Consider the following 24,409-nt stretch of genomic DNA (forward strand, 5'->3'; position numbering starts at 1 on the left):
AACTTTCCCATGTAAATTCTAATGTTCCTTACTTTACAGTTTTTTAGAAAATTCACTAAGATATGTAATTTTTTCCCCTAGGTGAAAGCAGTGTTACAGATAGAGGAAACTTTTCTTTGCTAGTGGATTAAAAACAACATTTAGAGGAGTTCTTGGTCTTGCACTGTCGTGTTGGAATGGTAACCTCTTCAGCCTCCCTGGAAGGTAGATCATAAACAATTGCTTTAGCCTCTGGCACAATACTCTTGGAATGAAAGAGTGAGTGTTTGTGTCTTTATATAGCTGTTGTTTGAAACTAGGTAACCATGGATTTACTATAACTTGTTTTTCATCACTTCATTGCACAAACAGTAGAGGGTAAACACAACAAAGAGTATTGACTGAAAGGTTATGGTCAGACTTCTAACCAAGAATATACTGATATACCCAAAATAATAAACGATACTATGGCCAAGATGATATTGAAGAACAAATAAGAGAGAGATGTTCTTTGGTCCTGTTTGAGACCAGATGTTGTTGGACTCAAATAAAAAAGTCTGCAAGAAGGTACAGAAATGTCTGGATATTGAGTGCACAGAAGGAAAAATAAAATACATACATATGTACGAATATGTATATTACTGATCCAATGCTCAGTTCACTTAGTATAGTAAGCATAAAATAAACTGACTTAAGCAGGGAAAAGTGCAATTTGAATGCATCAGAAAAGCAGTTCTCCACCTTGGGTATGCTAGGCAAAGCAGTGTTCCTTCCCTGAAAACCTCCTTGTTGTAGATTTAAAAAATGCATTTTGGCATCAGTTTGTTTTATTGAAGCAGGAAAAATCAATTTGTTTCCACAGAGGTCCATTTTCTGGCTATAATACAGAGAGGGGAGAGTATAGATTTCCAGTTCCAACTGTATATGAGACACCCACAATTTCTGCATCCATCTCTCTGCCTTTTAAAATAAAGAGGTGAAATTATTTGCAAGAGAAAGGCAAAGGTATGCATGTACAGGCTTCTGAGGAGTTAACGAGCAAAGGCTTAGTGTCCACCAGAGTAGATCAGTACCCTCTCTTTGGGACAAAATTTCTGTATGCATGAATGAATGAGGAATACATCCATTCTGTTGCATCTCTTAGTATTGTTCTGGAGTTCAGGTGTGTGTTTAAGGAAAGAAAAAAAAAGACATTTGAAAGAGCCAAAATGTTGTCAGCAGAAGTCTTAAGAGATTATGTGCCTCTTTGGTATGTGGTATTGCGTAAAGCTCCTAGCCCTTGCTCCAGACTTCCTACATTTTACCCTACCACGTCAGTCAGTCAGGTAAAGGATTTCATTATTTTAGTTCTGTGCTCTTCCTGTCTTTTTCATGTTACCAGCACATAACAACAGCAAGTAGACAGAAGCAGGCAACTGCATGTTGGGCTGACACACTGCCACTACTGTTATGCAAGAAGAAATACATACTGAGAATTTGCCTACAGTGCAGAGGAACTATTAGTTAAATTAGAGGAATTAGTTCCTCTAATTTAAAATGCTGACATCTAGCACTGAACTCAGTAGAGTTTCAGGTCTGCTTTTTACCTCCACAAAAAGACTGATTTATAGAATGTGTGAAATACAGGAACAGCAAGCAATTTGCTCTCTGCATAATACATAAATTTAGATACTTTCTTTTTTATCTAAACTTGCATATTGAAAGGGGAGTGATCTCATGGGACAGATTTGCATCCTGTTTTGAGTCATATTATGCTTGTTTTCCTGTTCATGGTTCTGAACCTCTTCCATGGGAACTTGGAATACAACAGGAAAAATAATGGTGGGGTTGGTCCCATCCACTTCTGAAAGAAAGAGAGACACGAGTGGAAGTGTAATTTCTTGGGCTGGTTGATGGGTACAGCATATGTGCAGTTTAGTTCTTGCATACAGCTATAGGGTCAGTTGGGGAAAATTAAAAAAAAAAGACCTAAAAGCGAGGAGGGTCATTTATAAAGGCTTTGAAGTGTTTCAGAATGTTTAGTGCTTCCCAGAATAAAGGAATATCTGGGTTTAGAGAACTGATATGCATAGACTGTTGCAGCGTTTCAGGACTCCTTTATCCTTAGGTATGCTTTTCCCACATAAATGAGATGGCAGACAAGATGTTGGACAGCCGGCTGGGCTTTTGGAGAACTGAATTTCAAGTGTGGTACTGGATAGCTTTGCTGAGGTGGTGGCTGATGGGTGGTGGAGCTCGTGCCATGAGAACAAGGTGAGCAGAACCCAGGGGGAGGTGGGCTGTCTGGTACAACTGCTCCCCTATGCCTGCAGTGAGCAGGAAAGCAAGGCTTTGTTTTGTGGGAGGGTTTTTTTTTGTCCTGTGGGCATAGAAGGCTGATCTGTATGTTTAATGAGTTGTATTTATTTTGTTTTACAGTGGTTATTTATGTTCCACCGAGCCTTGAAAACATGACTAAAAACTAGTAAAAGATGCCATGACATAAAAAAAAGTGGTGGCCAACTATTTTGAAATGTTTTTAATGCCAATCATTTAGAGACAGCTGTAATTTGTTAGTCACCAGTGGTACTTTAAACTTGTGCTGCTTTAAAGCTGACTGGGTATGTGCATTAACAATTTGTCTGGGCATGTAGAGAGGCAAAAAAAAAAAAATCAGGCTTTTATTGCCAAGGAGCGAAAATGATGACATGTCAATGAAGAGTCACAAAAAGCAGCCTTCTGGTGGTCACTCTTAAAAGGGGGTTAGCTTTATTGTTTTCATCGTCGCGCTACGCGATGCTGAAAAGCCCTCGGCAGGAGCCCAGGGGAAGGTTTTTACACTGGGGCTACTTGCAGAGCCAGAATTTTCCACCTGGTGTCCCGGGACCTGCCGTGAAGCCACTGCCGGCGGGGCCTGGGCAGCAAGGGGGTCGGGGGGCTGCTGAGGGGGCGCTGTCGCCGGACCCGCCCTGCCTGGGCCCGGCCCGGCCCGGCCCGGCCCGCTCCGCCCCGCCGTGTGACGCCGCCGCGTTCCAGAAGGTTCCTTGGCAACGCCATTTTGTGGCGAGCTGCGGCGCGGTGGCGGTGCTGTGGTGGTGGTTCGCGGCAGCTCGGAGGAGGACGGCGGGTACCCCGAGCAGCACAGCGAGTACCCCGAGCAGCACAGCGGGTACCCCGAGCACGGCTGCACCCCGAGCTGCTGAGGTCGGGCGGGCAGGGCGCAGCGCTGCCGGGCGGCGGGGGGAAGCTGAAGGACGCGGGCGGGCTGCGGGATGGGACGGGACGGGGCGCGGCCTGTCTGCGGGCAGCCCCACCGCAGCTGCCCAGGGGCTGGGGGCGGCCCGGGGGACGCCGCCGCGGTGCGGGGACAGGGCGGCCTCCTGCCGGGGTGAGGGGCAGCCCGTGGCCGCGCGGTTTGGCTCGGCCCCGCCGACTCGGGTGGGCGCTGGGCCCCCGCCTCTTCTCGGCCGCCATGTTGTCTGCCCGCGCCTAGTGCCGCGCCCCGACAAAATGGCTGCGGCCGTCGCTCTTAGGGAGTGCTTCGCGGGTCCGAGCGGAGCCCCCAGCCTCGTCCTGCGGCAGGGACCCCGGGGGCGATGGCAGCCACCGAGTGCCCTGCGACAGGCGCCTCAGTCACCTGGGGGCGCCGAGCTGGCCGGGGGCGTCTGTCAGGCGTCAGCGACCTGCTGCGGTACACCGCCGCGTTTGCCCGAGCCGCATCTGGCGAGCCGTGACCCATTTACGATCGGACAATGAAGGAAAAGATGTTTGATAAGAGACTTACCTTTTTTAGAAAGCCAGTAATTAAATACCTAGTAGATGTATGGGTTTTACTGCCACTTCGAGTTAGCACTGGAAATACTCCAGGAATCTACAGAAAAGCATGGTAGAAGTTCATGACAGATTCTTTGAAATTTTGATAAAGCACAGTGGGCAATATTTCACACAGAATGGCCCAGGTTGGAAGGGACCTCTGAAGATCATCTAGTCCAACCCCCCTGCCAAGCAGGATCACCTAGAGCACATTGTGCACGGTGGCATCTAGGCAGGTTTTGAATATCTCCAGAGGAGACTACACAACCTCTCTGGGCAGCCTGTTCCAGTGCTTTGTATGCGTTTTTAAGTACACATAAGCTTTCCATTTTCCCAGTGCACACACCGTTTATTATAAACGAGGGTGCTTGAGTAGCTTTGCAGAAGTAACATTCTCAGTGTGTGTTTGGTACCTGGTCCACAGTGCTTTCATTTTTAAGAGGTAGCTTGTTGGGTTTTATTCACATACCAAAACAGTCATTTTGAAATTAATTTAATTTTAAAATGACGTGGAGAAAGGAGGGAAAAAATCAAAGTTGGGTAGTTGAGGAAAAATTGTCATTATACTTTCAGTTTGATAGTAATGGCTTGTCTGTGGAAGCTATTTCAAAGAGCAAAATACTTTTTCAGTTACAGATGCGGCATTCCAGGCAAACTAATTATCCTGACTGGGATGAAAAAGAAAGTTGGGATCGCAGAAGATGTGACAGTGGTCATAAGAGGAAGAGGAGGTCGTTCAGTGGTACACAGGAGAATAAGCACTTCAAACATGATCTTTCTAAACTTCCTGATAGGTAAATAACATTATGATTTCTGATACAAGTAGGGACATGATTCAAGATTCTACTATTCTGATCTGGTCATCAGATAACATACTCATTTTTTGAGTTGGAGATATTTCAAGATAGGTGTCTTACACCCTAAAACAAAAAGCTGTCTTGATAGAGATTCTGGAAGTTATGTAATTAGGTTTACTTAATCTTTTGTTTGTAGTAACTGTTCAGAATCCAAATCCATAAATGAGAGAGACCATCATGAACGACGCTATGTTGAAGAATACAGAAACGAATACAACCAAGGATATGATAATGGACATCATCACAGAGACCATGAAAGTGGTTATCACAACCATAGTAGCAAATCATCGGGATATAGTGGGAGGAGTAGTTACAAAAGGAAATACAGGACACATCACAGTGCCTGTCATCATCATCATCATTCACAGGTGGTATGACCAATTTTAACTTAGGATTTTGTATTTTAGGAAAATAATCTCTCATCTAGGCAGTAGTAATTGAGGGGGTTTGGGGAAGTCTGTCAATAATATTTATAGATTAGTTCTTTCATTTATATTAATAGATTTTTTTTGCTATTTTTTTTCCTGTTTAGTGAGAACATATGGTTTGTAGGTATGCTTGTGATACCAGAGAATATAGTCTTGCTATTTGTTCATTGGATATATTTGAGCCGATCAATGAATAAAAAACATAAATTGGAGTGCTTGAAATACAGGCATCACTTTCATGCCTTAAAAACTTACAATTACATCAACTATTTATTTGAGCCCTACCCAAAAATCCAAATACAAGCTTTCAAACTTGCTTTTGGATAAGTATCACTGAAATAGCAAGGATGTCAGATTTTTGCACTTTTTTTTGGTATTAAGATGTTTTAGGTCTCGGTAAAAGTCTGTAGAATCAGATAACTACGAAAACTGTCCAGTAGCAGGTTAGTTTTTCTGAACTTTGTCATATATTTAACTGTTAAAAAAGCTGAAGGTAGGATTTGTAGTTAATATCTTTAGCTGAGGCAGACAAAAGTAAATATATATGCTATTTTTGTGATTAAAAAGAATAAACACAAAACTGTGATTAAATATTTAGACCAGAGGTTTAAACTTATTTAAGATGGGTATTCTAGTTTGCTCACAAGGGTAATTTATATAAGATAATTATTAAATCTTTTTGCTATAAGAAGTGAGGGCACTGAAATCCTAAAGCAAAATTCAGTGAACCAATCTTTTAAAAGAAAAACAATTGTGTTGTAATTTTTTGTTGCCTTGCCACTTTGAGTATCTTATCTGAAAATCTGTTCCTTGCCATGTTTTTCTCCTGTAACATAAACTATGTGCCCTGTGAATTTCTGGGGACTGAATTTGAAATTGCTCCTGCCAACCGTTTGTGGCCTGGCGTGTATCTGAATGCCTGAATATCTCCCTGCTGAATGAATTTCGTATTCTGACCTGAATTGACTCGGGTTTATTGATTGGCTGGACGATCTTGGTGCCGTTCCAGAAGAGTCATCGAAGGAAAAGATCCAGGAGTGTAGAGGATGATGAGGAGGGTCACCTGATCTGTCAGAGTGGAGACGTACTAAGTGCAAGATGTATAGACTATTTTTCAAAACTTACTAACTTTTCAGATTGAGTAATTTCTTTTAGCATAAGATGTGAGGGGGCTTTGGAAGTCTTTTCTTTCTGTCTTTTTTTGTTTTGTTCTGTGGGGGGATTGTTATTCTTTTTCTGTAGAACTTAAATGCATTTCTTGTTTCTTTTTCCCCTTTTTCCCCCAAAAATAGTAAACGAAGTTAATGAACGTTCTAGAATGAGATCCCTGTAAATGTGCCTTGATGAGAGATGTCCAGTAACATCTCTCAAACTAGATGTTTACATTTTTAAAGTTGCACAGTCTAGAATAATCTTCAGTGGTAGTATTTATTTTTTGTTGTTGTTTGTTTTTGTTTGCTTGTTTTTTTAATGGCTGAGTAACTTCACAACTTCTGCGATTGACAGTCCTTTTCTTTTTAGATGAGATTGTTGCTACTTTGGGTGAAGGTGCTTTTGGAAAAGTAGTGGAATGCATCGATCACAAAGCGTAAGTCTTTTCTAATAGATACCTGTAATTTTTCTTGCTGATACTGTCACAGTATGAGTATCATGAGGTGCTTTCAAATTGATTCTGGGAGTTTACTTTCTCATGTACTGCTCTGTGTATTTCGTTACATTTTGACATAACAAAACAATAGGGTTTTTTTGATTTATAAGTGGCATCAGCATGGGAATTATGAATGCTTTGTGGTTGGAATTGGAGATCAAACTGTTCGAGTTGTTAACTCAGCTTTCACCTTGGGGAAGGTTTCTTGCATGTTCCTTGGAGCGTACATGGTATGGTGTTAGAAAAGTTTTATTGTGTACCTTGAGGCAATGTAAGCACACGTTTGTGCTTAAATATAAAAAGATAAAAGTGAACAGTGCATTGGACAGAGGACTGTTGCGGTAAGCAGTTCCAGAAGGGGTCTGTGAAGATGTGTCACGATTCTTCATATATACTTGCACCAGCCCTAGTCCTGTGAGTTTTGGCATGGGGAGTCTTAGCCTGGCATTTGGGTCATCTGGGTCATCTCTCAGTGCTAGTTCTGCTCACCAAGCAGAGCCTTGAGTAATTGGCATTTCGCAGTTGCTACAACGCAATGCTGCGACTGTTTCTTATCAGCAAGGGAAACCGCATTCCCTTACATGAAGTCACTCGGTCCCTGGCATTTCTGTTTCCAGTCAGTTTAACCCATTATGCAGTTAGGCCTTCTTGCCGGATCATTTACTGCAGAAAAGTTGCAAAAGTTGCGAACTGTAGTTTCCCTTTTAGTGGCCAGGTAGCGTTCCTGTTGCTGTTCCCATATGTATGTTAGCACATCGTGGCAGAAGGAGCACCTTGACTTAACAGTTAGGCAGGACTGGTGGAGGTGCCATTGGGTGCATCTTCAGCCAGAGAACTTGTCCCTGGCAGAGGGTAAGGGGCTGACTGGCGAGTGGCCTAGACCTACTTGGGTGAAGGTGAGTCCCAGGCCCTGCACCTCCATGCTTCTGTTGAGTAGGGAGGAGGCCTGTGATACTTTGTGGCATATGTTCAAGTAATCATCTGCGGTGAAGCAGTGCCCTTTGGGTTCTAAGAGTATATTATAAATCAGTAATACATTTTTGTTTGATGGCAGTTTTTCTCTGTAAAATAGTATGAAACTAGGTTGGTTGTCTTCTGGTTAGTGTAGAAGGCATTTGATATCTCAGTTCAATTTTTGTTACTTAACTGAAGAAAACCTGTCATTTTTGACAGTCGTGTTGGGCTGCAAGAGGTAGAAGTTTCTGCAATAGCAGTCCAGCATACGTAAACACGATATGGGGTAAATCAGTATTCTAATCTTTAAGAATACCACCAACGTACAACGTATCAAGTAAGTTTAAAAAATGAATAGTTGATAAGAGACCAAGTTTTAGTTGTGCTTTTGTGTATATAATTTTTTTTCAATTGAAAGTCAGTATGTACTTAAAAATGCTTTCTTGTCTTGATAAGGTTCACCGATTAATTTTGTTATTAAACAATGTATATGATGGTAATTACTGAATACTCTTAGTTGAAACTACTTATTGTTCTAGTGACTGTTAAAACCTGTGTATTTCAGGGGAGGTAGACATGTAGCTGTGAAAATAGTAAAAAATGTTGATCGGTACTCCGAAGCAGCACGTTCAGAAATACAAGTACTGGAACATTTAAATGCATCAGATCCCAGCAATACATAGTAAGTATACAAAAAAGACTGTACGTTACTTTGGCATTAAAAATACTCTAATTTTCTATAGCGTGTGTGTTTTGGGAAAAAAAATTAAAACACAACAAAAACCCTACTTTCAGTACCGCAAACTCAAATTTACTAAATAGTAGCTTTGAGTATATTTTTTCCTAAATCATACCAGGTTTCTTCCTTTCTGTCTCAGAGAGCTTGAGGGCCCTTGCTGTTTCTTTTAAAGGCTGGTCTAATTCTTGCATGTGTGTGTACAGCTGTACACCAGCCACTCTGGTGGTGCAAGCTTTCATGCAGCCCAGGGCTGCCCAGCCTTGCCAGGCGCTAGCTGTTAGTTCTGGATTGGATTAAATTTTTACATGATCTTCCTCAGACCTGTGAGACTGACTTAAGAGTCTGCTGTAGTGAGAGCAGTTGTACTAATGCGTGAGCAGATTTATTATAAGTGGAAGTACTACCTCCCTTATAATGTTCTTGTTGTGTGGTTTAGAAGAGCTTAATCAGTTCTCCCAGGGCTGCTTTTTAAGTGCCATCGCAAGGGGTCTCAGTGCTTCCAGCAAGTTTTTTTGTCCTCCTGTTTCTAATTTCTCAGTTCAGGAAAAGTTTTGTATTCTGAACTTGGAGCATCTCACCTGGAACCAACATTTGTTAGGGTTTTTGATTGTTTTGAAGCTCTGCTACTTGAAGTAGGTTAGTGTACGCACAGGGGAATGTTAAACCTCTAAAAGGCCATAGTCGACTATGTCATACAATGTATACGTCAGCATTATGTAACTTAAGTGTTGAAATTCGTGCAATGTTAAGACGTGTAACGTCTTAAGTGTTGAATTCGTTGAATTTCCTGCTTTCTGCAGTCGCTGTGTCCAGATGTTAGAATGGTTTGAGCACCATGGACATGTCTGCATTGTTTTTGAGCTACTTGGACTCAGTACCTATGACTTCATTAAGGAAAATGGGTTTTTACCATTTAGACTGGACCACATTAGACAGATGGCATATCAGATATGCAAATCTGTGAATTGTAAGTATATTTCTTTTTTTAATTCGTTAAATTTTCTTCACAGACTTTGCTAACAACGATATTTATGTTGCAGTTTTGCATTTGAACAAACTGACACACACAGATCTCAAACCAGAAAATATTTTATTTGTGAAGTCCGATTATGTAGAAGAGTATAACCCCAAACTGGTAAGTTGCTGTCACCTTCCCTATTCCACCCCCCCCCCCGCCCCCCCCAGCCTTCTGGGTTTATTTTGCCACTTGAATCCCATTGTCTGTTTAATTTCAGAAACGTGATGAGCGTACACTGAAAAATCCAGACATCAAAGTTGTAGACTTCGGGAGTGCAACATACGATGATGAGCATCACAGTACTTTGGTGTCTACAAGACATTACAGAGCTCCTGAAGTTATTCTAGGTCAGTAGAAGTCTTTTTAGTGCAAGAGGAACTGTGTGCTTTTTAATTCAACGCTGATAATTTTAAGCACTAACCATATATGCGAAAACTGACTAAAAAAAAAAAATAGGTCTTGTTTATAAATGTGCCTGGCTAGGCAGGTAAGCCTTGCTAGGTGGAGTACTACCTATTTTCATAGTGGAAATGAGCTTTGTGTAGTCCGTCATGTTGATAAGATTTCATCTGTAAGATTTTTAGTATGCTATTGAAAAGTGCTACCTTTTAACTAGAATTGTGCTCCTTAAATACAGCTTGCTCAAGCTGTTGAGCTGTTCGTAGTACAGTATAAAAATGAGCTTCTGAATTTTTTTTCACAGCACTGGGATGGGCACAGCCATGTGATGTTTGGAGCATTGGATGTATCCTCATAGAATACTACCTGGGATTCACTGTATTTCCGGTAGGTACCTGAACCTCAAAGAGATGCAGCACAACTTAGTAAATCCCTTTAGACATTGATTGAGTGGAATGGAGGGGGGGTGCAAAGTTGAGGAGAAGAGGAGCTTTCTTGGAAGAGGCTACAGGTTATATACAGTAAGCAGTATAGCCAGCTTGATGAAAGGGGATCCCACTCTACTGAGACTAACAAGGTTTCTTCTCAGAGCCATCTGGTATTACTCACGCATGCAAACTGCTTGTTCTGACAGTAGTGCTGGAAGGTGAAATTTATGAACCAAAAAAAAGGGCAAAGCAGGGTAAAAGGAAAACAAACAAAAAAGTACATTGTAACTCAGTTCAGGTAGCAGATAACTACAGGCTCTCTTTATTCATTAATCTGAAATTGATTATTGGTTGCAAGGTATATAGTCCAAAGCTGGAGGAGTGTTGGTTTGTGGTTCACGGTAACTTCCTCTAACAACGAAGGTAAACGTGGTGGTGTTCTTTTTCCTCCAGACCCATGACAGCAAAGAGCACCTGGCAATGATGGAGCGAATACTGGGGCCTTTGCCTAGTCACATGATACAGAAAACCAGGTAAGTACATTTTACCTTTATGACTTCATTTTTAAATTAAAATACTTAAAAGTTTGGTTTAACAGCAAATCTTAAGGGAAAAGACAAGGGACAGGACAAAAGGTAAAAGATACAAAAAAGGAAAAGGGAAAAGGGAAAGGGGAAAAAAAGGGAAAAGGCAGACAAAGGAAAAAGACAATGGAAAAGAGAAAAGGTAAAAGGAAATAAAAGGGAAAAGACAGACAAGGGAGAGGGGCAAGGGGAAAAGACAGAGAAGGGAAAATACAAGAAAAAAAACTGAAAAGAAAAAGACAGGAAAAGATGGACAAGACAGAAAAGGGAAAGAAAAGAAAGGGGAAAATAAAAGAGGGAAAAGAAAAAAAGGGAAAAGAGACGAGGTAAAAAATATGAAAAAGGAAAAGAAAACGAAAAAGGGAAAGGCAAGGGACAAAGACGGGACACGAGAGACAGGACAAGGGAGACAGACGGGATGAAAGAGACAGGGGACAAGAGACAGACAGGGGTCAAGACAGGAAAGGAGATGCAGACAGACAGGACAAGAGAGACGGACGGACGGGCGGGGCAAGAGGGAAAGCCAGCCAGCCAGGATAAGAGAGACAGAGAGGGGACCAGACAGGACAATGGAAAAATAGAAGTCATCCAAGGGAAAAGGAAAAAGATGAGGGAAAAGAGATGAAAAAGGAAACAAGAAAAGAAAGTGAAAAGAAAGAAATTATAAGACCAGGGAAAAGAAAAGGGAAAAAGACAAGTGACAAAGCAAGGAAAGAAGGTAAAAGATACAAAAAAGGAAAAGTAAAGGGAAAAGTAATAACGGACAAGCGAAAGGCAAGGGACAAAAGAAAACAGAAAAGTTAAAAGGGAAAAGAGAAGACGAAAGACTGACAAAAGACAAAGACGAGGGAAGAGACAAGAGAAAAGGTAAAAGATAAGGGAAAAGAGAGAAGGGAAAAGACAAGACAAAAAACGGAAAAGGCAAGAAAAGGAGGAAAAGAAAAAGGGAAAAAGGAGACAAGGGAAAAGGAAAATAAATGAAAAAGACAAGGATAAGACAATGGACAAGACAAGAAAACGTAAAAAAAGGAAAGAGGAAAGACGGACGAGACGAGGGAAAAGACGAGACAAAAGCAGAAAGACTGACAAAAGACAAAGACAAGGCAGACAAGAAAAGGGAAAAGACAGACAAGGGAAAACAAGAAAAAAGAAAAAGGAAAAGAGAAGACAAGGGAAAGGAAAAAGAAAAGAACGGGAAAAGACAAAAGACGAGGTGGCAAGGCAGAAAAGGTAAAAGATCAGACAAGCGACAAGATGAGAAAAGATGACAAAAGAGGCAAAGGAAAGAAAAGACAAGGGAAAGGTGAAAGAAAAGACAAAGGGAAAAGACAAGGGACGAGATAGAAAATGTAGAAGATAGAAAAAGGGAAAAGACAGACGACAGGACAGACAAGGGACAAGACAAAAAAGGTAAGAGAAAAGAAGAGGGAAAAGAAAAAGGGAAAGACAGACAAGGGAAAAGGGGAAAGACTGACCAAAGACAAGACAGACAAGGGAAGAGACGAGATAGAAAAGGAGAAAGGCAAAAGTCAGATGGGACAAGACGGACAAGGGACAAGACAAGAAAGAAAAAGATAAGAAAAGCGAAAAGACAAGGGACAAGACAAGACAGAAAAGGGAAAAGGGGGAAAGACTGTCAGAAGAAAGACAAGATGAGCCAGACAAGGGAAAAGAAAAAGATGAGGGAAAGGACAAGACAGATGGGAAGAGACAGACAAGGGAAGAGACAAGACATAAAAAGTAAAACATAAGAAAAGGGAAATGAAAAAGGGAAAAGGTGGGTCAAGAAAAAAAGGTAAAGGATAAGGAAAGGGAGAAGAGGGAAAAGAAAGGAAAATACAAGGGACAAGAGAGAAAATGTAAAAGATACAAAAGAGGAAAAGGAAAGAAAAGGGAAAAAAAAGATGGACAAGGGAAAAGGTAAGGTAAAAGATACAAGAGAAGAGACAAAGGGAAAAGACAAAGACAAGTCATGTGGGAAAAGATTAGGATGAGGAAGAGACAACAGAAAAGGGAAAAGAAAGACGAGAGATGAGACAAGGGACAATAAAAGAAAATGTGAAAGATAAAACGGAAAAGAGGAGGGACAAGATGAGGGAAGAGACATACGGGACAAGACAAAAAAAGGTAAAAGAGAAAAAAGAAAGGAAAAAGAATGCAAAAGACAAGAGAAAAGAAAAGAAAGGGAAAAGACAAGAAAGAAATGGTAGAAGAAACAGGAAAAGTAAAGAGAAAAGAAAAAAGGAAAAGAAAGGAGAAGATAAGCAAAAAAGAGAAATGAAAAGAAAGGTAAAAGACCAAGACAAGAAAGAAAAGGTAAAAGATACAAAAGAGGAAAAAGGAAAAGACAAGGGAAAAGTAAGGTGAAAGAGACAAGGGACAAGACAAGGGGAAAAGACAAAGTCATCATACATGGGAAAAGAATAGGATGAGCAAAAAGACGGACGAGACAAGACAGAAAAGTTAGAAGATGGGAAAAAGGTAAGAGAAAAGACCCAACAAGGGACAAGGCCACAGAGAAAAGGTGAAAGACAAGAAGGGAAAAGACGGACAAGAGAAATGCAAGGGAAAAGACATGAAAATGGAAAAGAAAAAAGGGAAAAGCTAAGGGACACAACAAGACAAAAAAGGTAATAAGAAACGGGAAGAGAGAAAAGAGGGAAAAAGTAAAGAAAGGAGAAGACAGACAAGGGAAAAGACAGGTGAAAAATACAAACGAGGAAAAGGAAAAGGGAAAAGAACTAGGGAAGAGAAGACAAAAGGTAAAAGATAGGAAAAGGGAAAGAAGGGAGAAGAAGGGAAAGGGGAAGACAGACAAGGGAAAGATGAGTGAAAAAGACAAGACAGACAAGTAACAAGGCAAGAAAGAAAAGGTAAAAAAAAGGAAAAGGAAAAAAGGAAAGAAAAGATGGACAAGAGAAAGGTAAGGGAAAAGAAAAAGGGAAAGACAAGGGAGAAGACAAGACAAAAGAAAAATGGGAGAAGAAAAGGCAGACGGGAAAAGGGGAAAGAAAGGAGGAAAAAAAGACGTCAGATGAGGGAAAAGAAAAAGATGAGGGAAAAGACAAGACAGAACAAGACATAAAAAGGTAAGAAAAAGGAATAGGAAAGAATGAGGAAAAGGGATGAGAGAAAAGAAAAAGGGGAAAAGACGGGAAAAAAGGAAAGGGAAAAGAAAAGAGAAGGGCAAACCGATGAACTTATGTTTAAAATGTGGAACATTCCCACGTAGGTATTTCCCATTCTGAGTAACGTGCTGATAAACATATTTGGGAGGGGGCAAACCAGAATTTTTGAGTAACAAATCATGATTCATTTGTTCAAGGAAACGCAAATATTTCCATCGTGACCAGCTGGATTGGGACGAACACAGTTCTGCTGGTAGATATGTCTCTAGACGCTGTAAGCCACTGAAGGTAAAATGACAGAAGGGAAAATGCTTTGGGAGAGGGGAGCTGTAATTATGAGATGAAAAAAAAAATTTTGTCTTTTATTCATGAAGGAATTCATGACATGCCAGGATTCTGACCATGAGAACCTCTTTGACCTCATACAAAAAATGTTGGAGTATGACCCAGCCAAACGCATTACTCTTGAAGAAGCACTAAAGCATCCGTTTTTCTTCCCCTTGAAACAAGAAAAAAGTGAGCTGTCTCCTATAGCTGAGCATGCTGATACAGATGGTATCAGTCCACCAAAGAAACATAAAAGATTTTAAATATTTATTGTGTACAGTTACTTTGTAAATGCCCTATTTTGTATTAATGCCTCTCTTTGGATACTTAAATTTAACTTAGCTGCTGACATAAAAGTTATTTAAGAAAAAGATGCTGATGAACTTGATTGTGTTTCCTTAATAAATAAAATCTCAATACATTTTTTTACATTAATACCTTGAAAGAGCACCATCCATTTTATGAAATAGACCTCTCCTAAAAAGGAAAAACAATATTACGTTTTTTTATTGAACTGTTCCTGGAATCATAAAACACCTAGGGAGAGGGGACAGTTCAAATCGTTTTACTGTTTTGTGTAACAAGTTTTTTTTTGGGGGGGGGGGGGAGGGCTAAGAACAGAGACAACCCTCTGCATTAAGTTTAAGGATGGCCTTTATTTGTTTTAAAAAAAAAACACTGAAGTTACAAGTTAAGGAAGATCACTTTAGTACTGAACAGATTGCACTGTCATCACCATTTCTTTTTTCACTTTAATAGGTGTACTCTGGTTATAAGTATTTCAGTTAATCCTGATTTTTTAGTTTACAACAGTGTATACTTAGCCTTTACCAGATCTTTCCTGAATTACAAGCTGTCCTGAGACTTGCCCTTAAGAAGTCAGACCAAGTTTTGGTAAGCAAAATAATCTTAACGTGTCAACTGCCAGCATAAAATAACCTCATTCTGGGGGGCAGGGTGCAGGGATAGGATTTTGTTCATCTTACCTTGCAGCAGTTGTACGTGTAACAAGGCACGCCCTTGCCCCAGCACTGTTAGCAGCTTCAGCCAGCACTCCAGAAAAATCTTTGACAGCTGCATTCAGGACAGCACTGTTTGCTTGTACTTGCAGGGAAGTTGCAAAGAGACTGACAAGTGCAAGAGCCCTAGAATTGATGCCCAGGTATAAGACAGCCTGACAAGCTGTGCTGTCCCTCAGGAACTTAGGCCACCAGCTATGCCAGCAGGCTCAGAGATGCCACTCTTCATACCCCACCATTGTTACAGGAGTTCACCACCTGAAGTTTCTATGCTGTAGAATACTGAGTGCCCAGAAGCAGGGCAGCTGCCTTTCCCAGTAGCTGGAGTAGAGTATTACTTTATGCTGGAAGTATAGTAAAAGAACTGACAAAGTCCTTGAGGAGATGGACAATCGAGGGTTATTTGAAGCATGTTGTATGGATTAAAGTATCACACCAAGTTACCACACAAGCCATGGCCTCTTCACATCAGAGGCTTCTTACATTTTAATTTGCAAACAGAACTGCCATAAATCTCGTTTACCAAATCATGTCTACTCAAATGCAGATAGATAGAAAACCCAAGGGGTAAAATGGATTTCATTGTGGAAGGCCTTAAATTACATTATTACAGTAGAAAATACAGGAGGTAGAACTATAACTGAAAGGACAAATGCAGGTTAGAGTCAAATCTGTAACTCCTGTAAGCTACTTAAAACATGGTTTTAAAAACTAAACCCAGTATTTCAATGACTACAGAAAACAGTTAAAAGAAATTTGCCATGAGCCCTTATATCATGCTTGATACAGGGAGGTAGGATGTAAGAATCGGAAGGACGTGAGACACGACGGTTATCTACAGCTCCTGTTTGCTTTACTGAGGACAGTTTCACAGGTCAGTCACCCTCTTCAGCTTCAGACTCCGACTCTGCAACAGAGAGAGGACCTCAACAGGCGGCCCCCAGGTCAGCTCCTCCCCAGTCACCTGTTGAGCCCCCTGTGTCCTGCACAACAGCTGCCAAACCACAGTGACTGCACCAGGGAGCTTTTCTAGCCAAGAGTGGGGACACTCCTCCCAGAGGATCAGTTAGCACCCCCCCCACCCCACAAAACAAAGCACTCTTAACACCTAGCATCCCAAAACGAAAAGGAAGAGTTTGTGAGGTTTGGTTACCTTCTTCAGCATTCTTGAGCCATTCAACAAACTTTTTCATTTGCTCTAGAAACACGCTCTTTCCTTTTGCAAGATGCGCATCTTTATACCACTTCAGGATGGGTTCTTCACTCAGAACTTCAGCTGTAAGATGTACAAGAGTACTGATCGTCAAATAACAGTTATCGAGAACCCCTAACTGGCAGCCTTTGATGCCTCCCCTAGAAATTCCACCAACACATATGTGTTCCTTGGGCACAGCTGGACATACTTCTGCTAGGAGAACCTCCTGTTTTAAAATTCTGAGAACCATGCATTTCAGCTAGGTTGCTGTTGGTCTTCTCAGCGTTGCATCTAACTATTTGAGATTCCATATGCAGGAAAACTTCACTCAACAGCTAAGAACACATATTTTTTTTAAAGTCCAAAGGACACCACAGGAACTGTTTTTAATTGTTTTACATTTTACAGATACGCTATAATCTTCAGTTTAACAAGTTTCCTCCTGTTCTGTGGTGTTCTACAAGTGCACAAGCATGTTTCTGAGTAATACCGTCTTAACAGCCATTTAACAGAGGCCCTATAGCACCCCAGAACACCTTGGTGGTCTTAGTCTCTGGCCATTTATGGTCTGTTCAGACAGAACTAGGAATAACACACAACTACAATCCTTCCGTAAGTTCTAAATGCCAAAGAGTCTTAAAATCCAAGTTCAGCTTTGGTCTAGTACACATCCTTCTTGTCTAGAGGAGTACTTCCCCATGTGCCAAAGACTGAAGCACCTACCTTTGCATTTTAGAGCTCCATGTTTGCAAACTGACAGTAGAAAATTCTTCAGCTGATGAAAAGCAGTGTCATAGCACTGATGTTCCCTAAAAGCCTTACCAGGATGGAACCATTCTGCAATCCAGGCTTAAAAAAAAAAGCAAAAATCTCACAGGGAGTTACCTTTATAGAACAGCACCACTATTTTCTGGAAGGCCTTCATGAAGTGAATGTTGTCATAACAATACTCCTGAATCTTCAACAGAAGAGTCAGCTCTGACTGACCTTGGGTAGTAAAGGCAGCAAGTAGAGGACTGTATTGCTGTAACAGGAATAACAAATTGGCACACACACACATAACATTCCTTAGCATTTATCGCCTGGCTAGACTGGTTTCACTCAGTTTTTATCAGCCACTGCTTAAAAATTTACAACCCACATACCAGGGAAGCAATTCCCACCCACCTCCCAGGAGCATTCCTGCAGAAGTCATACTGTTTATACCTCAACAACTACGACTACAACTCTACAGCTGCAAGGGAAAAAATTCCCCATCTAATGCTGTCTCTGAATTACGGTATTTGTAGGATTCAACTCACTTTAAGTGAAGCTTAAAAGGAAGCCCACGCCCTACCCAACAGATGCAAAAGCCCATGCTTGGTTACAATACCTTCAAGTGCTTAATGGCTTGCTCTGCTACCAGCTCCTCCTTTTTGTTCCACTCCACAGTGCTCATTACACTTGACCAGATTATGGCTATCACAGTCTGTTCTGAGATGTTGTTTTTCTTCATCTCCTCTTTTATGTACAAGATTATCTGCCAGACAAAATAGTCACCATGTAGGTCACATATGACACTAAGCTAAATTAAAACTTGGGTTCAGAAGCCTTCAGTGCAGCCAGATTCAGGACATTAAGGAAAACTACAGAACTAAACCACACTGGTACTAATTGTAATGGCTAGTGGGAACTAGGTGTCTAAGCTCAGTATTTAATTAGGCATATATCCTCTTCAGATTGGTATTAAATGCCATTGCATTTCACATAATTTGAGCTAAATTCCCACAGAAGGAAATCACATGTACACCTTGCCTACAAATACTTACATCCTTGAATGGATCTCCCCGTGACATCTGTTCCTGAAGTTCTTTCTGCAGTTCCTTCCGAGCTCCTATGGTTTGCTGGTTCCGAACGTACTCGGAAAGTTCTTTCAGTCCTGCTTCAGTGAAGTACTTGGAGAAGTGTTCAACACTTTGTTTGTTGGCTGGGAAGAGCTCCTGAAAACAAAGTTTACGACAACTCTTTCAAAAGAGAAACTTGTCAAGTACTTTACTGGTAAATGCTATTTACCAAACTGGCCTCGGAGCACATCAGTAGTTTTAGGGATACTCACCATCAGTCTGTTATCCATGTTTACTTTACGAAGACTGACAGCCACTGCATTAATATCTTTCTCATTTATCCATGACTTGAACAGCTTGACTGCAAAAGCTGCAGAAACACCTGTGCGACACAAACAGTAGTAGTAGTATTGAAATTTAAAACTAAAAGGGACCAAGTACAGGGCATCTACATTGTCACACCCCAGCCCAAAGCAGCAACAGTTGTGCTCAGAGGTAGCCCTTGCCCAGTCTGCAATACCTCTGTCCAAGGACACCACAGCTGCCAGCCTGCTGGACTTCTCTCACAATTGAGCATTGTAAAGGCTTCCCTGTACTAAGCTCAACTCTCCTTGCCGCAGTTTAGGAAGGAGCCTGAAGATGTAACACACTTTCTGCACCCTGAAAAATCCCTCTACAAAACACAGTAGTGCCTTGCAGGGCAACACTAGTGACTGCAGCCCTCAGTGTCATGCAGAGAAGTCCTATACAGAAGTTTCCCAAAACACTATTTTTCTAAAGTCTCAGCAAGACCTTCCAGACTGTGAGCTAGCATGTTTACCTTTGCTAATTCTGAAGTAAATCTATCACCAGATGAAGTTAGTGAGCTGCAGGAGTGTTACTGTAATCATAATTTCCACATACTTATACTTTACGTTCTGTCTCCCATGATCCTTCCCCTAACAGAAGAGCTGGACAACACTTACCTTCTTTTACCAAATTCTCATTATAAAGACTGTTGAGAATCGATGCGTTAAGTGTCCCATTGGCTAGCAGAATACCCGTCAACATGGCCAGTTTGTTCCGCTCAGACTCTGAGAACCCTTTCAGGAACAGCAGCAACTACAAGAGGAAGAAGAACTGCTACCTCCAGGCTTGACACTTACTTTTGTTTCAGTCAAGCTACTCAACCAGCATCAGTGCTAGTACACTGGCAGCCTTCTCCACTAGTCATACAAGCTTGTTGTTATTCTGTCAACAAGATTCTGTCCTATTTTAATAATCTGTTGTATATTATAATTCTTCTGCATAGAATGATTAACTAGCAGAATTTAAAGGCTTTTCTTTCTGCCAATAAGGAACTACTCCATACCTTTTTGACTTCATCTTCAAAGCCTTTCTCCAGGTACTTGTAACGTCTGATTAGCTTGTTAAAAACCTGAAAAGAGATCGTGTGTCTGAATTGCTCTGAATTATCATTTAGTTAGAATTAAAAATCAAGCTCAGTACAGTTGGTTTGAACTCTTTTAGAGCACTTTAGCTTAGAAGAGTGCCATTTTACCAGGCACAAAGGCACAAGGCTTCTAAAAGCTGTAAATTTTTATCTTACCTGAACTTTCAGCTACAGAAACAGTTCATTTTTTGACCACTGAACAGTTTAACTTAAAATGTACTGATTTCAGAACTAACCTGAGCAAATGCTTGCATGGTTTCTAGGTCTTCTTGTGCTGCAAATACACAGACATCTGTGCGTGTCATGTCATCTGCCAGGGTACCACCTGGGGCTAAAGAAGGGTTTCAGTATTAGTGGTACAACTCCCTGGTAAGAATTCAAATACCTGTAATATGCAAAATGCATTGTCCTTTCATGATGAATGGAACCAGATCACTGGAGAAACAACCCCCACATTTCCATCTGCTCTACTGCTATAAGTGTACTGAACTCCAAATCAGTAGCTTAGATATGAATATATAAATATTCCAACCTCCTACTGCTAAATGGATTGCCAACACATCTTGTTTAAGGCCAGACAAGTTAATATGACCATACAGGCTCTTCTTCTCTTAAAGGAAAACACTAAAGCTGCTTATTCCTAGCAAATTTTTAGCATCTTCTGCAATAATGCTGGTTTCTATGTCAGTGTCCATACAATAACCAAGTAAGTCACAACAGTTTCTCATGCAGCCAGCTCTTCTAACATAAGCAAAAGAGTCTCTTGCCAAAACGAACATCACACAGTAACTTCGGTCTACATAACACAGTTCCAATTCATGACATTCAGATAAGCAGGTGTACTTCATGAAGTTAAACCATTTTGAAAGCCTTGTTTTTTGGCATTTGTTTGAGCTAGTAACCTAACAGTTCTACAGTATCAGTGGGAAGACCACCTGCACATGCAGCAAAGATGTTCTCCCAAAAACTCCACTGCAGAACTGCCATGCAGTCTGGCTGTAGCCCAGAATCAGTCATTTCCTTTTCGTCCCCTCTGCATTTAGGTCATTTGAATTCTATTTCTGTTACATTACAGAAAGTCTTCTGCAACTGCCAAATTTCTAATTTAAGTCCTGTCCCCCTCCCTGAACTATGGCGTAACAAATGCTACAATCTGAAACGTACTTTTTCAGGCTAAGCAGACAACAGAACTCTTCACACCCTGTATTCTACATGGTTCTCTGCCATTTGAATCCCTTCTCACTGAAGAGCAGGTAAGAAAGAAACAAATAGTCTAATAGTCTAAATCTAGAAGTACTGCATCTTTCTTAGCACTTTTCAACTCATTAAGCTTTATTTACTTCTTACCTGGTGGGTCAGCATCCCTTCTACTCTTTACACCAAGATACAGACATGAGTTTACAACACCGTTAGTCATCACATTTCACTTCCTCAGTTCTGTGTTTTCTGCCGACTTAGCTACCACCTCATTTCTCACTCTCACTAGAGCTTAAGCCCTCCCCTCACAATTGCCAACAACACAATTTAGAACAGCACTTCCAAAACTAAGCACATCTGATAATTCTGTAAACAATACTTTCCAGAATAACAGGGCACGGTGCACAAAACACAGGATCATGTCAGAATCTTACAGGGCAACACCACTGGCTTTGCAACCACAGAAGAGGCATTTGAACCAAGCATTCACCCATTTTTCATTAGCAGAAATTAACTCTGTTACACAAAGTTCCACTCTCAGCCAATATACTTTCCTTTAAACCAAGTTTTTATAGTCTATGCTTTCAAGGATGCAAACTAACTCAAGCAAAAGCATGGTACAGTATACAGAGTGCTTCTACAATAATCAGACTGCTTAGTTAGGCCCTAACATAACCACATGGTTTCCCACAGATAACTCAAACCCTGATCTACATATTCAATAAGCTCTTTAGAAGAGTTTTTTTTTTTACGGTGAAAGAAAACAGAAAGCTTTTATAAAAAGTAAATAAAGGTTTACAGCAGCCCCATCAAAGGGAACTTACCCAGCATTCCACCAGCCACCAGGATGTCAAAAAGTGTTTCTGCATAGCGACGATAGTCAAGTTTTGCACCAGAAGCATCAAGAAACTTTGCTACTGCCTCCAAGTCAGTGCCAGTTTCAGTTAAACCTTGAATAATACAGTCCTGGAACTGGGTAGGGTCAAACCTCTCTTTTTCATCTGCAAAGACAAAGACCAAGTGTTTCTTGAACTAAAGCCGGCACACGCATTTATTTGGTATTCAAACATGAGGAGTTTGTTCTTTTATAAAAACAAAAACAAATGCAGATACTGGCAAGCCTTAAGTTAAACAGAACTGAGATCATTCCAGTCTTCTGGAACAGTATTCCAGAAGACAACAGGCATTCCTAACACTAATAGTGACTTAAGAATCTAGCCTAAAATGCATTTAAATGGCCAACATGACAGTAATAAATGTTGGTGCTTTAACTTCCCTACTAATTCAATGGGTGGCACAAAGATATCAAAAGCTAAAACATTCCTTATTTACCTTTAACTGAATTTCTCAGTACTTTCACTAAGAAAAACAATATGAAATTATGCATTATAATTGCATGCCTATTCAGCATCTTTATTATTATTTTAAAGCAGAATACATTTTCACATTTGAGATAAATCACTTGATCAGTAGCCTTTTCACTACAGGAACAGCTAAAATGCAACAAACGTACCCACATAACTAATGGCCTTAAAATGAGAGAGGTCTTCAGTTCTGCTAATCTCACATGGTCTAAAATTTTGGGTAGACCTCTGCAGTGCCAGGAGTTGGACTTGATGATCCTTATGGGTCCCTTCCAACTCGGGATATTCTATGATTCTATGAATAAATTTGTCCTTAGACTATGCAAACCACGGGAAGAAAAGCTTCCAAAGAAAGAGCTCAGCTGCCAATCTTTACTAGCACACTGTCTGTAACATCTTAGCTAGTTTTGTTAGCATCTGTATGAACTATTTTGTAAGAAGCACATTAGTGCCCTTACATTCAATGCAAGTTTCAACATGTCTTTAACAGTTGGGTGAAAGTCTGAAAATACTGGATCAGTTATTTTCCAGGACAGATTTATGAAATTCATTTACTCAGAGTTGCCTGTGGTTCAATGCTTTCAAGAGACAAAAATCCAGGATGCTAGCATGTGATCTGTCAGACCGACCAAATCCCATTCTCTCAATTCAACAGTTTTTCAGATACTTTTACTTCAACATTAAAGTAAGTTCTCCAAGCTAACGTGTACTTCTGTACCTCTTCATTACTATTTCAGTGCTCCAAGCATTCTTACCATTGTCAGTTTGAACTGTAACACTGCCTGCATACTAATCAAACATGATCAAACAGAAATTGTAAGAACTGTCCTCACTTCCTCTTTAATGTAAAACAAGTAACTAAAAATGCCACATTACTCATTACGCCTCTTCAGTAAGTAACTCTGCTTGCTCGGGTAACCATACAAGATACAGACGCGTGCACTTGCATATCTCAGTTCATTTTTGTTTGTCAGTTTTTAAATCAGGTACTCTTATAGAAATAAAAAGGCAATACAACTCTTTTCCAGCAGCTAACACTGAAATTCCCCCTAGGTTACATGTTCCCTAGATGAATGCAATACCTACAACAAGCCTGTGTTGGAGTTCCCCTGTGATTTTGGAGTACTGGGCGCTTATGCTTTCATGTGAAATACACTCATTTTAGGTCAAGAATAACTGCTTCCTAAGCCAACGTTATGACAATGCAGCTACATTGGGAAGGGAAGGGAAGGAAAAAGAAAAGGTTGTGCATAGAACATTCCAGCAACTGGAGTTGTGCACAGAACATTCCAGCACCTGGAGTCAGCATCGAGACTCTGTTCTGTTTGGTCTCCTTTATAAGCAGCGCGTAAATGCACTGCTTGGCGAGTGACAACCGCCTTTTCACCGGGAGCTCTGTACCGAAGGCGGCACGCAGGGCGCAGAGCCGGGGCCCGGCGGTGCACGCCCGGCTTACCTCTTTTTCTAGTTTTGAAACGCTGGCCCGATAGCGTCGGCTTCTGCTGCTTTTGATTCATAAAAGACGCCCTGTGCAGAAGCAGAGAAAGGCCCGGCTCAGCAGCTCGCCAGCGCCCCGCGCTGCCCCGGCTCCGTCGCCCACTCCCGGCCCGCCCCGCGCCGCCGCGCTGCCGCCCGGCCCCGCACGCGGCGCCGCCGCTCCTCCCGCCCGGCCTCCATTTTCTGCCCGCCGCAGGGCCACGGCCGGGCCTGCCCCATCTCGCCCGGCACGCTCCGGGCCTCCCCCCTTGGCGGGCCCCGCGACCAGTTCCTCGCCGCAGAGACAGCGGCCTCGCTACCGCCGCGCTGGGGGCACCGAGCGGCCCATGCCCACCCTCTAGCCCCCCGCGATCGGCGCCACCGTTACGGCCTCGCCCGGCCGGCCCCGATACGGCGGCGCCGCCCGCCCGCCCGCGGCCGGCTCCTCACCGACTTTAAGGCAGAGAGAAAACGCCCGAGCGGCCCGGAGCGGAGCTGCGGCGAGGAGCAGCGGCGGCGGCGGCTGGAACCCTGCGGGCGGAACCGACGCGAAAGGCGGGGGAGGGGCGCGCCCCGCCCGGGCCGGACCATGGCGCAGCGCCGCAGAGGGCGGCGGCACGGG

The 24,409-nt window shown here is 41.7% G+C and overlaps 2 protein-coding genes across 8 annotated transcripts; one reads left to right on the plus strand and one right to left on the minus strand.

The window, feature by feature from the left end:
- Positions 1–76: 76 nt before the first annotated feature.
- On the plus strand, positions 77–14,716 carry CLK1 (CDC like kinase 1). Of its 6 annotated transcripts, none has more exons than XM_048058531.2 (13): positions 2,092–2,232; positions 4,402–4,565; positions 4,765–4,996; positions 6,066–6,156; positions 6,578–6,644; positions 8,224–8,340; positions 9,198–9,364; positions 9,438–9,532; positions 9,633–9,762; positions 10,119–10,201; positions 10,696–10,775; positions 14,152–14,242; positions 14,329–14,716. In XM_048058531.2, the coding sequence occupies exons 2-13, from the start codon at positions 4,408–4,410 to the stop codon at positions 14,542–14,544; spliced, it is 1,527 nt and encodes a 508-aa protein (XP_047914488.1). In that variant the 5' UTR covers positions 2,092–2,232; positions 4,402–4,407; the 3' UTR covers positions 14,545–14,716. The 6 variants fall into 6 exon arrangements, with proteins under 6 accessions (XP_013042992.1, XP_047914488.1, XP_047914489.1 ...); XM_048058532.2 differs by lacking the exon at positions 2,092–2,232 and adding an exon at positions 2,966–3,162; XM_048058533.2 differs by lacking the exon at positions 2,092–2,232 and adding an exon at positions 2,989–3,162 and having other exon boundaries at positions 4,408–4,565.
- Positions 14,717–14,917: 201 nt separating this feature from the next.
- BZW1 (basic leucine zipper and W2 domains 1) lies at positions 14,918–24,409 on the minus strand. 2 transcript variants are annotated; one of them, XM_048058503.2, is made up of 12 exons: positions 24,242–24,409; positions 23,768–23,838; positions 21,772–21,948; positions 19,987–20,081; positions 19,670–19,735; positions 19,284–19,419; positions 18,591–18,700; positions 18,304–18,474; positions 17,868–18,014; positions 17,381–17,519; positions 16,454–16,576; positions 14,918–16,207 (listed from the first exon to the last, which is right to left on the minus strand). In XM_048058503.2, the coding sequence occupies exons 1-12, from the start codon at positions 24,376–24,378 to the stop codon at positions 16,176–16,178; spliced, it is 1,404 nt and encodes a 467-aa protein (XP_047914460.1). In that variant the 5' UTR covers positions 24,379–24,409; the 3' UTR covers positions 14,918–16,175. The 2 variants fall into 2 exon arrangements, with proteins under 2 accessions (XP_047914460.1, XP_047914461.1); XM_048058504.2 differs by having other exon boundaries at positions 24,238–24,377.

The sequence above is a fragment of the Anser cygnoides genome, chromosome 6 (assembly GCF_040182565.1).
Source record: "Anser cygnoides isolate HZ-2024a breed goose chromosome 6, Taihu_goose_T2T_genome, whole genome shotgun sequence".
Classification (NCBI taxonomy): Eukaryota; Metazoa; Chordata; class Aves; order Anseriformes; family Anatidae; genus Anser; species Anser cygnoides.

What these genes read in the sequence shown, in the direction of transcription:
- CLK1 (XM_048058531.2), top strand. Translation starts at nt 4,408, where the DNA reads ATGCGGCATTCCAGGCAAACTAATTATCCTGACTGGGATGAAAAAGAA. An exon ending in CTTTCTAAACTTCCTGATAG is followed by an intron (nt 4,566 to 4,764) that starts GTAAATAACATT and finishes TTTTGTTTGTAG; the next exon opens with TAACTGTTCAGAATCCAAAT. An exon ending in GACGCTGTAAGCCACTGAAG is followed by an intron (nt 14,243 to 14,328) that starts GTAAAATGACAG and finishes TTATTCATGAAG; the next exon opens with GAATTCATGACATGCCAGGA.
- BZW1 (XM_048058503.2), bottom strand. Translation starts at nt 24,378, where the DNA reads ATGGTCCGGCCCGGGCGGGGCGCGCCCCTCCCCCGCCTTTCGCGTCGG. An exon ending in GGTGGCTGGTGGAATGCTGG is followed by an intron (nt 20,082 to 21,771) that starts GTAAGTTCCCTT and finishes ACCCTTCTTTAG; the next exon opens with CCCCAGGTGGTACCCTGGCA. An exon ending in CCATGCAAGCATTTGCTCAG is followed by an intron (nt 19,736 to 19,986) that starts GTTAGTTCTGAA and finishes ATCTCTTTTCAG; the next exon opens with GTTTTTAACAAGCTAATCAG.